At 40.2% G+C, this 13,751-nt stretch overlaps 1 protein-coding gene across 1 annotated transcript in view; it reads right to left on the bottom strand.

The window, feature by feature from the left end:
- CCDC7 (coiled-coil domain containing 7) overlaps positions 1-13,751 on the bottom strand; it is a 185,219-nt gene that overhangs the window by 36,212 nt on the left and 135,256 nt on the right. The window contains exon 12 of the mRNA XM_045820006.1: positions 2,066-2,131. Within this exon, the coding sequence (XP_045675962.1) occupies positions 2,066-2,131 (66 nt within the window). The remainder of the gene's footprint in view (positions 1-2,065; positions 2,132-13,751) is intronic.

The following is a 13,751-nucleotide window of genomic DNA, read 5'->3' as shown; positions in this document are numbered from 1 at the left end:
GATATGAGCATAGAGGTGCATAGGTTACTTTGAATTGGTGTTTTGGGGTTCTTAAGGTATATTTCCAGCAGTGGAATCACTGTGTCAAAAGTTAGTTCCATTTTTTTTTTTCAGGCAACTCCATACTGTTTCCACAGTGGCTGCACCAGATCGCATTCCCACCAACAGTGCATTAGGGTCTCCTTTTATTTAAAAAAAAATATTGTTGTTCAAGTACAGTTGTCTCCATTTTCACCCCACCATGAGCCCCACCCTACCCATCCCCACTCCCACCTTTGAACCCACCCCCTTTGGCTTTGCCTATGTATCCTTTATACATGTTCCTTGATGGACCTTCCCCTATTTCCCCCCATTTCCCCTCTCCCTGCTTCCCTCTGGGTACTGTCAGTTTGTTCTTTATTTCAATATTTTTTGTTACATTTCGCTTGCTTTTTCTACACAGCCTTGTCAGTACTTGTTTGTTGATTTATTAATGGTAGCCATTTTGGAAGATATAAAATAATATCTCATTGTGGTTTTAATTTGCATCTCTCTGATGACTAGTGATGTTGAGCATTATTTATATGTCTATGGGCCATCTCTATGTCCTTCTTAGAGAAGTGTCTATTCATGTACGCTGCCCATTATTTAATTGGATTGTTTGTTTTCCTGGTGTTGAGTCATATGAGTTCTTCATATACTGTGGAGATCAAATCCTTGTCCAATGTATCACTGGCAAATATGTTCTCCCATATAGTCAGTACCCTTTCACTTTGAGGATGGATTCCTAGGCCATGCAAAAGCTTTTTAATTTGATGTAGTCCCATTTGTTATGTTTTCCTCTGTTTCCCTTGCCCCAGGAGATATATTTGCAAAAATATTGCTATGTGAGATACCTGAACTTTTACTACCTAAGTTTGCCACTAGGGTTTTTATGGTATCACCACTTATATTTAAGTCATTTACCCACCTTAATTTTATTTTTGTGTCTGATATAAGTAGGTGATTGAGTTTCATTTTTTTGCATGTACCAATCCAGTTCTCCCAACACTATTCATTGAAGAGATTATCTTTTTACTCCATTGTATGCTAGTGCCCCCTTTGTCAAATATTAATTGACCATAGAGACATGGGTTTACTTCTGGGCTCTCTATTCTGTTCCATTGACCTACATGCCATTACTAGACTGTTTTCTTTACAGTGTCCTTGTAGTATAGTTTGATACCAGATATTGTGATACCTCCTACTTTGTTCTTTTTCAATATTACTGAAACTATTTGGGTTTTGTTTTATTTTTTTGTTGTTCCAATTAAATTTTTGGAGTTTTTGTTCTAGATCTGTGAAATGTAGCATTGATATTTTAGTAGGAATTGTGTTGAATCTATAGATTGCTTTGGGTAGTATGGACATTTTAATGATTTTAATTCTTCCAATCCATGAACACGGTATATGCTTCCATTTATTTGAATCTTCTTCAATTTTTTCCTTTATCTCAGTTTAATTGAGTTTAATTTGAATACCTGAAGTATTGTACTTTTACTTATAATATTCTGTCAGTTTGAAATAAATATCTTTTGTTTAAGAATGTTTTCTTTCTAGATTACTGCCATATGATTTCACTTATATGTGAATTATAAAACTGAAAGCAACAAATGAGGAAACAAGGAAAACATACAAAAACTCATAGACACAGACAACAGTATGGTGGTTACCATAAGAGAGGTGATGGAGAGTAGAAAACGATAAAGAGGGTCAAACATATGGTGACAGAAGATGATTTGAGTTTGAGTGGTGGGCACACAATGCAATATAAGATCATGTGCCAGAAAAATGTACACTTGAAACCTATGTAATGTTACTAAGCAATGTCACCCCAATAAATTTAATTTAAAGTAAAAGTCTAGGTATTAGAAAAAAAGAATGTTAAATTCTAGTAACATATTCCTAGTGCATAAAATGAATATACTTGAAACTTGGCAGAATATTATATACTTCTTTTAACAATTCCAATGTTATTAATTTAAAAACTCTTTATTGACATTTCCTCCACTTGCTAACAATTTGAAAAGAACATGATATCCTTTACCTGTAAAGCTTGTTTCAGTTGTTCGTGAAGGACTTTGTTCTCAGTTTCCAGAGCGCAAGCTATTTTCTAGGAAGTAACATAAGAATTGATGGAGGAGTGTTCATTTTGGTACTTCTGTTTTGAATAATTTTTTCTTACAATTATTACCTTTATAAACTCCGTATGAAGAGCCAAGATGATGATTTAAGCATAAACGTTTACTACACACTTCTCAGGCATAATGGTGGAAAATTTATGTAGCTAAACCTTCCTATGGATTTTTCATATGCAAACTGACTTTGGATCTGGCAAATTATAACTAAATTAAATTAAACATTTTATTTCTAGATTACAAATGAACATTTAGAACCTCCAGCCAAGATGGAGACTTAGGTAGACATGCTGTGCCTCCTCGCACAACCAAAATAAGGACAACAACAATTTAAAACAAAATAACAACCAGAACTGACAGAAAATTGAACTGTGTGGAAGTCCAACAACCAAGGAGTTAAAATAGACACATTCATCCAGACAGGTAGGAGGAGCAGAGTTGGGCAGCTGGGTGGAGAGGGGTTGAGCAAAAATAGTGGTGGCACCAGGCATGCAAGACGGAAGGTGACAAACCCTGGGTGTACAAGATGGCAGCAGGCAGGCCCTGGGTGTGAGGTGGCAACGGGCACACCCAGAGAGGTGGCAATTGTAAAATGGGGCATGATGTGCAAGGTATCTGGCTGACCAGGTGGTCCCACATTCGCATGCACAAATAGACCAGGAGAAACTGAGGAGTGAGACAGATTGTGCAACCTAGGATCCCAGCATGGGGAAATAAAGCCTCAAAACACTCATTAAAAACACCTGTGGGGGTTGAGGTGCTGGGAGAAACTCCCAGCCTCATAGGATTGTCCCTTGGAGAGACCCATAGGGTACTAGAATGTACACAAGCCCACCCACATGGAAATAAGCACCAGGAAGGCCCAGTTTGCTTGGGGAGAGTGGCAGAAGGAACTGAAATCTGACAAAGAGTGGAACAAGCCCCATTGTTCCCTCTCGGACCTCGCCCCCACATACAGCATCACAAACCAACAACCTGGGTTGCCCCACCCTGGTGAACACCTAAGGCTGCACACCTCATACGTAACAGGCATAACAAGACAAAAAAAAAAAGCCTGAACAGCAAAACAGATCAAAGCTTCATAGCAAATACTTTTAAGTGACAAAAAGATAGCCAACCTATCATATGCACAGTTCAAAGCACTGGTGATCAGGATGCTCACAGAATTGGTTGAATTTGGTCACAAATTAGATGAAAAAATGAAGGCTACGCTAAGTAAAATGACAGAAAATGCACAGGGAACCAATAGTGATGGGAAGAAAACTGGGACTCAAATCAATGGAGTATACAGAAGGAAGAAAGAAACATCCAATCAGAAAAGAATGGAGAAACAAGAATTCAAAAACATGAGGAGAGGCTTAGGAAGCTCCAGGATATCTTTAAACATTCCAACATCCAAATTATAGGGGTACCAGAAGAGGAAGAGCAACAAGTGGAAAAATTACTTGAACAAATAATAAAGGAGAACTTCCCCAATCTGGCAAAGGAAACAGACTTCCAGGAAGTCCAGGAAGCACAGAGAGTCCCAAAGAAGTTGGACCCAAGGAGGAACACACCAAGGCACATCATAATTATATTAGCCAAGATTAAAATGAAGGAGAGAATCCTAGAAGCAGCAAGAGATAAGGGGACAGTTACCTACAAAGGAGTTCCCATCAGGCTGTTAGCTGATTTCTCAAGAGACCTTACAGGCAAGAAGGGGCTGGAAAGAAGTATTCCAAGTCATGAAAGGCAAGGACCTACATCCAAGATTTCTCTATCCAGCAAAGCTATCACTTAGAATGGAAGGGCAGATAAAGTGCCTCTCAAATAAGGTCAAATTGAAGGTATTCATCATCACCAAGCCCTTATTTTATTAAATGTTAAAGGGACTTATCTAAGAAAAAGAAGATAAAAAACATGTACAGTAAAATGACAGCAAACTCACAATTATTAACAACCATACCTAAAACAAAAACAAACTAAGCAATCAACTAGAACAGGAACAGAACCACAGAAATGGAGATTACATGGAGGGTTAGCAACAGGGGAGTGTGAGAAGGAGAGAGGGGGAAAAGGTACAGAGAAAAAATAGCATAGATGGTAGGTAGAAAATAGGGGAAAGGCAAGAACAGTATGGGAAATGTAGAAGTTAAAGAACTTATGACACATGGCCATGAACTAAAGGGAGGGAATGTGGGTGGGAAATTGTGTGCAGGGTGGAGGGGAATGAAGGGGGGAATGGGATAACTGTAATAGCATAATCAATAAAATATATTTTAAAAATATAAATGAACATTTAAAATTTTATGAAGAGAAGCAACTTTTTTCTTAACACAAAGTAAGTATAGTTCAGATTTTGTGAGTAGGAGTGGATTTGTTGCATCCAGCAAACACGAGAACAAATATCGGAGATTTCAGGGTATCAAAGATGTTGCTTTATTGGCCAAGTTTAACCTGAGCAGGGGCGAACTCTCAAAGTGTCTGGAGACACGATACCCACAAGGGCTGCAGACAAGAGTCACGCCAAGCACTTACAGCTAAGTCCTTATATAGGGGTTTTGGTGCGAGCAAGTGTTTTACAGAAGCTGATGTGGCAGTTAGCTATTTGCTTACAGAGATCGCGCGAGGGAACAGGGTAAAATTCAAACTTTTAAAACTAAACAAAGCATTGCTTATCTAGCATACCCAGGGGAGAACATCTGCATGACACAGGATGTTTGCTCAACTACATCCTGCACTCTGTCTCCCTTGTTAGTTCCTTTTAGCTACAATGCGGTTCCTGTTTACTAAGGTCACATTAAGTTCTTAATTTCCTTGTTCCCAACAGATTCTATTACACATTAAAGAGCTCAAGAATTCTTCACCAAATAAAAGACAGTTTGAGGAACCATACCTAAAGTCCCCCTTTCTCCTCTGGTATAGCATAGCAAATACCTACTGGACAAGCCGAGCCACACAGAGCCACAATAAACTATGAACAAAATACAAATATCAGTATTTGAAAGCAATGAAGAGTAATTAGATTCTTGAGAGAAGGTGACCAAGAGTAGTATTTTTGGTTCTTGACTCCTAGTCTGAGAGCAAGCCCTCTCTGAGCCAGGCAAGAACCTGATAACTGATAGAAAGCCTGAGTTGTTAGACCTTAAAAAAACAGGTAATAGAGTTCAGGGCAATATAGCACTGGAAAAGTTAGGGGAAAATCACACAAATTAGAGAACCAGAGACTGGGAACTGCAAACTGTGTAATCGCTCCCCAAATCTCCCTCTGATCCTTAAACCACACATGCATAGAGAAGACTCTAATGAGCCCAGAAAAAAAAGCTTAAAAAAATGCCATTCGAGCTCCTGCCTAAATACAGTATTTTTACTTTGCATCCAACCATGTGAGTTATGTATTAAACCAAAATAAACAAAAATAATACCAATCATCTGAAGAATATAGCAGAATTTAGTTTCAACATGATATTCCAAATATCCAGAATAAAATTTAGAACTATTTGACATTTGAAGAAACAGAAAATGATTCTTACTCTTAAGATAAAAGATAATCTACAGAGAGTGATCACAACATAGTCCAGATTTTAAAATTAGCATTAAAAATCTTAACGCTTTTCAAAATGGCAGCAGATTAGGTAGATCTTGTATTTACCTCCTCCCAAGACCAAACTGAAATTACAACTAAATTGGGAAATGATTACATGAATAATCAACTAAAAACTAGCTGAAAAGGAGTCTTATAACCTGAAATCTGCAGAAGAATCCACATTGAGACTGGTAGGAAGAAAGGAAATGCAAAAAGGGCTGGCCCCACTCCCACAGGCAGTGGCTGAGGTGCTAGAAGGATATCTCGGCTGCAGAAGGATCCCCCTGAGAGGCACAGGGCCTGAACCCTAAGCCAGGCTTCCAACCCAGAGCATGAAATCCTTAAGAGGTTCCCATATAGCATCTGGCTATGAAAAGTGACAGTGATTCTGTTTGCCAAGGAGAGACAAAGTTCATTGGAGACCCAAGCAACCTGTTAAATGGTCAACACACAGAATTTCATTCATAGCCACTTGTTCTGGGCTCAAGCAGTTGGAGGACAGTGTACAGAGGGCTACCTGAGGAGAGTCTGGGTTTTTTGGTTCTGGAAAGAGAGGTGAGGAGACAGCCACCAGGATCCTGTACTGAGCCATTCTTGGATACCACAGTCACCAAAATTCCTAGGCAAAAATAATCCCCTCCAAGCTACATCAGCCTGGAGGAAAGAAATTTCCTCACCCTCTGAAATCCCTTTTGCCACACATAGCAAATCTTAATTTGAGCCTGGCTGAGGAATCAGCAGCATAAGCCAGGACATAGTAGTCTGGGCAGACTCAAAACATATTTTTAGTCAGGGCCATTTCCCCTATTTCCCTGTGAACATGACTGATGTTTCCTCCTTACAGGAGATCTAATAGAAACCACCTCTTTGATTCTGGAAGACCCGCCCACTGGGCCCCAGAGACCCCACCCACCTGACTACTGGGGTCTCACCCTGCTGAGATCAGAGAGAAATCTGGGACAGACTTAGTCATGTGGCTCTGAGGTAGGGGATCATACTCACTACTTTCCCTGAAGTCTGGATGACACCTTCCCTCACTGGAGGTCCAATAACCTCATCCTCCTGATTCTGTCAGGAGCTCTATCAGACCCTGAGCTTGATAGGCAGCCAGAAGGCAGAGGCAGGAAGAGGCAAATTCTGAGGCACCTTGAAATACTTGCTGATGCACCCCCAGGCCTGGTGCTCATAAAAGCTGTACTTTGGAACACAGCTTTGTCTTTCCCGTGTGTAACAAAGCCCAGCAGAAACAGCTACAAACTGTGGATCACTAACCGTGAATCACTTATGGCTTTAAGCAGGTTGCCAAGGGCCAGGCATGGACACATCTGATACTGGCCTGAACTGGAGTCTCTCCCAAAAATCCCAAGACCAACACACCAAGTAGCTAGATTCAGACAATATTGGAGCAGGATCCAACAGACTTAACAAACAGAATATCCAAAGAGAGACTGCAGCAAGCACTAAACTCTGCTAAGCACCTGCATAACAGGTTGCACTCTATGGTCAGGGCTAAGCCTCACACTCAGCCAGCCTGAGGCTTGATCTCACACATGAACCAGACAACAGGAATCAAGATTCAAATACAACAGGAGGGCCTACATAACCCACACAAGGGACTTTTCTAGAGCACCCAACTCAGGAGATCAAGGAGACAATAAAACTGGGTCCCACAAATCACCTACACCATAAGGCTACCCCACAAACACAGGAGATTACAGCATACTTTAAAAAGATTTTATTTATCTATACTTTTTAGAGAAACAGGAAGGGAGAAAAAAGAGAGGAAAAAAAACATCAATGTGTGGTTGCCTCTCACACACCCCCTACTGGGAACATGGCACACAACCCAGGCATGTGCCCTGACTGGGAATTGAACCAATGGCCCTCTGGTTCACAGGCCAGTGCTCAATCCACTGAGCCACACCAGCCAGTACATTAATACATAGGAAGAATCACAAAGATAAAGTGAAAAGGGGTATACAAATAAAGAAGCCCCAAATAAAAGAACAAAAGGAATCACTAGAAAAACAGCTAAATTAAATGAAGGCAAACAGTCTTCCCAGATATAGAGTTTTAAAAATGGTTAAAGTCATGCTCAAGGAAGTTAGTGAAAACTACAACAGCATAAAAAGAACAGCATAAAAAAACATTGAAGAGGACAACTCAGTAATGAAGTATACAGTCCAACATCAAGAATACACTAGAAGGAATACAAAATAGGCTGTATGAATAAGAGGACTGAATCTATGATTTGGAAGACAAAGTGAAAAAAAAAATGCCCAATCAAAGCAGCAAAACAAAACAAAAAAAAAAAACAAAAACAGAATTTAAAACATTAGGGTAGTTTAAGAGACCTTTGAGGCAACATAAAGTGTAATGACATCCACATCACAGGGGTACCAGATTGAAGAGAGAGAGCAAGGGATCAAGAACTTATGTGAAGAAATAATGACAAAACTTTCATAACCTGGTGAAGGAAAAAGATACAAAAGTCAAGGAAGCACAGAGAGACCCAAGCAAGATGAACACAAAGAGGTTCACAGGAAGACACATCATAATTTAAATACCAAAGGTTAAAGACAAAGCAAAAAAGCTTAAAGTAGAAAGAGAAAGACAATTACCTACAAAAGAGTTGCCATAAGACTGTCAGCTTATCTCTCAATAGAAACATTTCAGGCTAGAAGGGATTACCAGAAAATATTCAAAGTGATGAAAAGCAAGGACCTACAACCCAGGCTATTTTACTTAGCAAGTTATCATTTAAATTGATGGAGAAATAAAAAGGTTGTAGGACTTCCAGCCAAGATGGAAGCTTATGTAGATACATTGTGCCTCCTTGCACAATGAAAATGACAACAACAAATTTAAAAACAAAAACATCCAGAACTACCAGAAAATCAAACTGTATGGAAGTATGACAACCAAGGAGTTAAAGAGGAAACATTCTTCTAGACCAGTAGGTGGGATTGAGAGGGCAGCTGGGGCAGAGAGGACTCATGGCAAGGCAGTGGCTGGTGGACAAGGCAGTCCCACATTTGTATGTGGATTAACATGGAGCAACAACTGTGGAATGAGACAGAACACACAACCCAGGGTTCAACCACAGGGAAATAAAGCCTCAAAACCTCCTACTGAAAAAAGCCTGTGGGGGTTGAGGTGGCAGGAGAAATTCCTAGGCTCACAGTAGAGTACATTGGGGAGACTCACAGAATTGAGAACAAACACAATGCCAGCCACCCTGAAATCAGCATCAGAAGGGCCCAATTTGATTGTGAGTAACAGAGGAAGTGACTGAAAGCCAGCTGGGGGATGAGCAGGTGGGATTGTTCTCTTTGGGACCACTCCCCCACATACAGTGTCACAATGAATTGACATCAGTTGTCCCACCCTAGCAAATACCTAAGGCTCCATAACTTACTACACATAATAGACACACACAGACAAAGAAAATAGCCCAAGTAAAAGAACAGATAAAAGCTCCAGAAAAAAATACAACTAAGTGATGAAAATATAGCCAACCTATCAGATGCAGAGTTCAAAACACTGGTAATCAGGATGCTCACAAAAATGGTTGAGTATGATTGCAAAATAGAGGAAAAGTGAAGGCTACTAAAAGTGAAATAAAGGAAAATGCACAGGGAATCAATAGTGATGGGAACTCAAATCAATGGTTTGGACCAGAAGGAAGAAATAAACATTTAAGCAGAAGAGACTAAAGAAACAAGAATTCAAAAAAAATGGAGAGGCTTAGGAAACTCCTGGACAACTTTAAACATTCCAAGATCTGAATCATAGGGGTGCCAGAAGGAGAAGAGAAAAGGCAAGAAATTGAAAACTTATTTGGAAACATAATGAAGGAGAACATCCCAAGTTTCACAAAGGAAATAGACTTCCAGGCAGTCCAGGAAACTCAGAGAGACCCAAAGAAGTTGGAACCAAGGAGACACATACAAAGGCACCTCATCATTATATTACTCAAGACTGAAGATAAGGAGAGAATCTTAGAAGCAGCAAGAGATAAGGAGACAGCTATAAAAGAGTTCCCATAAGACTATCAGCTGATTTGTCAAAAGAAACCTCAAAACCTCGCTGGCAAGAAAGGGCTGGGAAGAAGTATTCAAAATCATGAAAGGAAAGGACCTACATCCAAGATTACTCTATCCAGCAAATTCTAAATGTAGAATGGCAGGGTAGATAAAGTGCTTCCCAGATAAGGTCAAGTTAAAGGAGTTCATCATCACCAAGCCCTTATAATATGCAATGTTAAAGGAACTTATCTAAAGAAAAAGATGATCTTAAATATGAACAGTACAATGACAACAAACTCACAACTATCAACAACCAAACCTAAAAAAAAAAACAAAAAACTAGGCAAACAACTAGAACAGGAACAGAATCACAGAAATGAAGGCAACATGGAGGGTTATCAGTGGGGAGGTGGAGGAGGGAGAATGGGAGAAAAGGTGCAGGGAATAAGAAGCATAAATGGTAGGTACAAAATAGACAGAGGGAGGTTAAGAATAGTACAGGAAATGAAGAAGCCAAAGAACTTATATATATGACCCATGGACAAGAACCAATGGGGAGGGAAATGCTGGTGGGACGGGGTGTGCAGGGCAGAGGGGAATAAAGGGGGGGATGGGACAACTGTAATAGCATAATCAATAAAATATATTTTTAAAAGAAGAGGTTCCAGAAAAAAAAAAGCTAAAGTGGTTTGTTACCACCAAAGTAGTGCAACAAAAAAATGTTAAAGGGCCTTCTTTAAGACATAGAAGAAAAAAAATGAAGTTAAAAGAGAAAAATGGCAATAATTACATACCTATCAATAATCACTTTAAGTAAAAAAAAAATGGCTTAAATGCTCCAATCAAAGGACATAAGGTAGCTGAATAGGTAGGTAAGCAAGACCCATATATATGGGTCCACAGGAGACCCATCTCAGAATGAAAGATTTAAAAAGATTAAACGTAAAGTGATGATAAAAGATATTTCATGGAAATGGGAATAAAAAAAACACTAAAGTAGTAATACATATATCTGAAAAAAAACAGACTTTAAAGCAAAGGAGCACACTAAATAATGGTAAGAGAAGCAATCTATAAGAAATTATAACTGGTAAACATTTATGCACACAAAAAAGAAGCACTTAAATACATAAGGCAAACTTTATGTATTTATGTATTTATGTCTCTTGATGGACAAAAGAGAGAGATTGGTAGTAAGAGCATCTTACTAGTAGAGTTTTAACACTCCATTGACATCAATGGATAGATGTTCCAGACAGAAAATAAGCAAATGGTAGCCTTAAATTACACACTAGGTGAATTTTTTTCCTAGGATCAAAGATGGCAGAGGAATAAGTAAAGCTATACTAACTTTCTCCCAGGACCAATCTGGAAATACAATTGCAAAGAAATATTCTGGAATAAGCAACTGAACAATAATGGGGAGGGGGAGCCTTATAACCACAGACAGGAGAAACACCTTCACCACAATGTGACTGGTATGGAGTGTGGAAGAGATATGAGAGGGCTGGCTCAGCTCCCATGGGTGACAGCTGAAGTGCCAGAGGAATATTTCAGTGGCCAGAGGGACCCCACTGAGTAGTGTGGCATCTGAACTTTAAACAGGGCTCCACAGCCTTCAGCTCCAGAACCCAAAAAGAACCCAGATGACATCCGGCTCAGAAAAGCATCATGGTTTCTCTCTGCCAGGGACAGACAGCTGGAGATACAGAGAGCTTTTTAAATAGCCAACACATAAAATTTTATTTGTAGCCACTTACTCTGGGCTCTCACAAAGTGGAGGCTGATGGACTAGAGATGCTTGAGGAGAGACTGGGGATGATGGATTAGGAGAGAGAACTGAGAGAGCAGCACCAGATCCTGGTGCTGAGTCATTCCCCCATACTGCAGGAGCCATCTTGCTTCACAGATAACTCCCCTCCAAGTGGCATCACCAGGAGGGGAAGTGATAGCCCCACCCCTGGAGTTACTATGCCCCACCCTGTTGTGTTTAAGCCTAACTGCTGACTACAGGGTGACTAGATTTACAACTGAAGGAGTCAGCCAGAGACTGTAGATTCCTGGAAGTACGGAACAGGCTGCCTAGAGCCAGGTAGAGACACCATCTGACATCACCAGAGGTGGATGCAGAAGGAAAAAACAGTGGTAAATACTACATGCTACCAAGGCAAATTTCATGATTTGTGATATTTTCTCTCCTGTATAGCTATTTCTTGTCCTTCAAGATTGTGCATATTGGGATCAGGAAGATGGTGGTGAGGTAGGTAGGAGTGGAGCCCAGTTCTCCCTGTGCCCAGCTGGAACACCTAGCCAATCTTCTGAGGAACAGAATGAACAGCCAACAGAATCCCAGCTTATATGAATTTTTGAGGCAAATAATTGCAGAGGACATTGAAAAACAGACTAAGAGGAGATTGCCCTGAGACAGTAAGGTTCCTGGGGTCTGCATGGGGATCAAAGCTACTGTGCCCCCAGCCCATCACTGCCCCAGGACATGAAGAGGAGAGTTATATCACCAGCTCCCTTTCCTACCAGAGCAGGGAGGGCATCCCAAAACCAAGAGGAACCTGGATGCTGGAAGTCACTGTGGGGAATAGAGGTGAAGTGAGAGACACACAGAGATGGTATACATCCGCTGGGACTGTGGATGCCAGCACCAAAGAAATTGAGGAGCCAGGCAACATCTGGAGAAGGAAGGAGTTGGGCCATGTTGGATCCTAGCTTGGATGGTCTGCAGACTGGTTGGAAACTTAGGCTGTGTGAAAAGCCAGTCGCTTGTTAAGAACGGCGGGCAGCTACTTTGTAAGGGACTCTCAAGCAGTGGCTAGCTAGCCCCAAGGGTGATTTGAGCTGCTCATGCCCAAAGACTGAATGTCTGAGCAGAATCACATGTGCCTAGCTTGCCTCTGACTCTGCACCCAATGTGGACTCATGCTGTACACCCAGAGACTGAATAGCTGAGTAGAACTGAACACCCAACCTGTCTCTGGCTCTGCACCCAAGATTGACTCATGCTGTGCACCCAGAGACAGTGACTGATTTGAGCCTGGTAGCTCACAAAGAACCCAGACCAGAGGAGGCCAGGAAACTGAATATTGCAACCCAGACCAGGTCCCCATCCTCTCAAACCATAGGAAGGGAGAAAAGTGAACCCAGCTCCCCTGTTCCTGTGCATCTAGGAAGACCAGCAAGTCAGAAGGAGGCTTGTTATTATTATTTTTTTTCTTTCTGGATCCTCTACCTTTTTTATTTCTTTTTTTTCTCTTCCCTGAAGTGAGACAATAAGACATGGAGTTATGAAGGGTCCAGAGACAGGTGCACAAGGCTAATCCCCAAAAGTGAGAAACTGTGACAAAAGTCACTTTGCTATCCCACAGAGCTGGCATTTTATTGTATATATGTATTATTATTATCTTTTCATTATTTTGCCACTTTTATTTTATTAGTATTTTTTAATTTCTCTTCCTTATGTTTAGTTTTCCTTATTTTATTTCTATGTTAAATTGCATTGTTTGACTGGTTTTCCTTATTCTCTCTTTATTGTATTTTAATTTTCCTTCTTTCACTTCACCCATGTTCCAATAACACACAGCTCTTCATCAAGTACTTACTATTCTGGTTATCCAAACCACATATTTCTTGTCATACTATTGTTGTTCTGGTATTATTGTAAATAATTGTTGCCCATACAAATGTACATACTACACCCAACCATCCCTGATCTTAGCTTACTTCACTTCAATCCTGAGCATTATCATTGTGATTAATTCTATTTTCTCTCACACTACACCTACTTTCTATCACCATATCTCATCATCTAACCTTGCACAAGCACTTTTTTCTGGATTCACCTCACAGTCATCCTCCCCTCTAACAAGAGTCTTATCTCTTTTGCACCTTTTAGAAAAAGTGGCTAATAGGGTGAAATATCAGTTAATGCAATACTTATCCAAAGAATCTCCTATCTCTTCTCTTCTTTCTGGTACTCTAAATCTCATAAAG

Source organism: Phyllostomus hastatus, unplaced genomic scaffold, assembly GCF_019186645.2.
Source record: "Phyllostomus hastatus isolate PE091 unplaced genomic scaffold, TTU_PhHast_1.1 phas_scaffold_39, whole genome shotgun sequence".
NCBI classification, from domain to species: Eukaryota; Metazoa; Chordata; class Mammalia; order Chiroptera; family Phyllostomidae; genus Phyllostomus; species Phyllostomus hastatus.
Note: the sequence above shows the minus strand (reverse complement) of the source record. Positions and strands in the feature narration are given on the sequence as shown.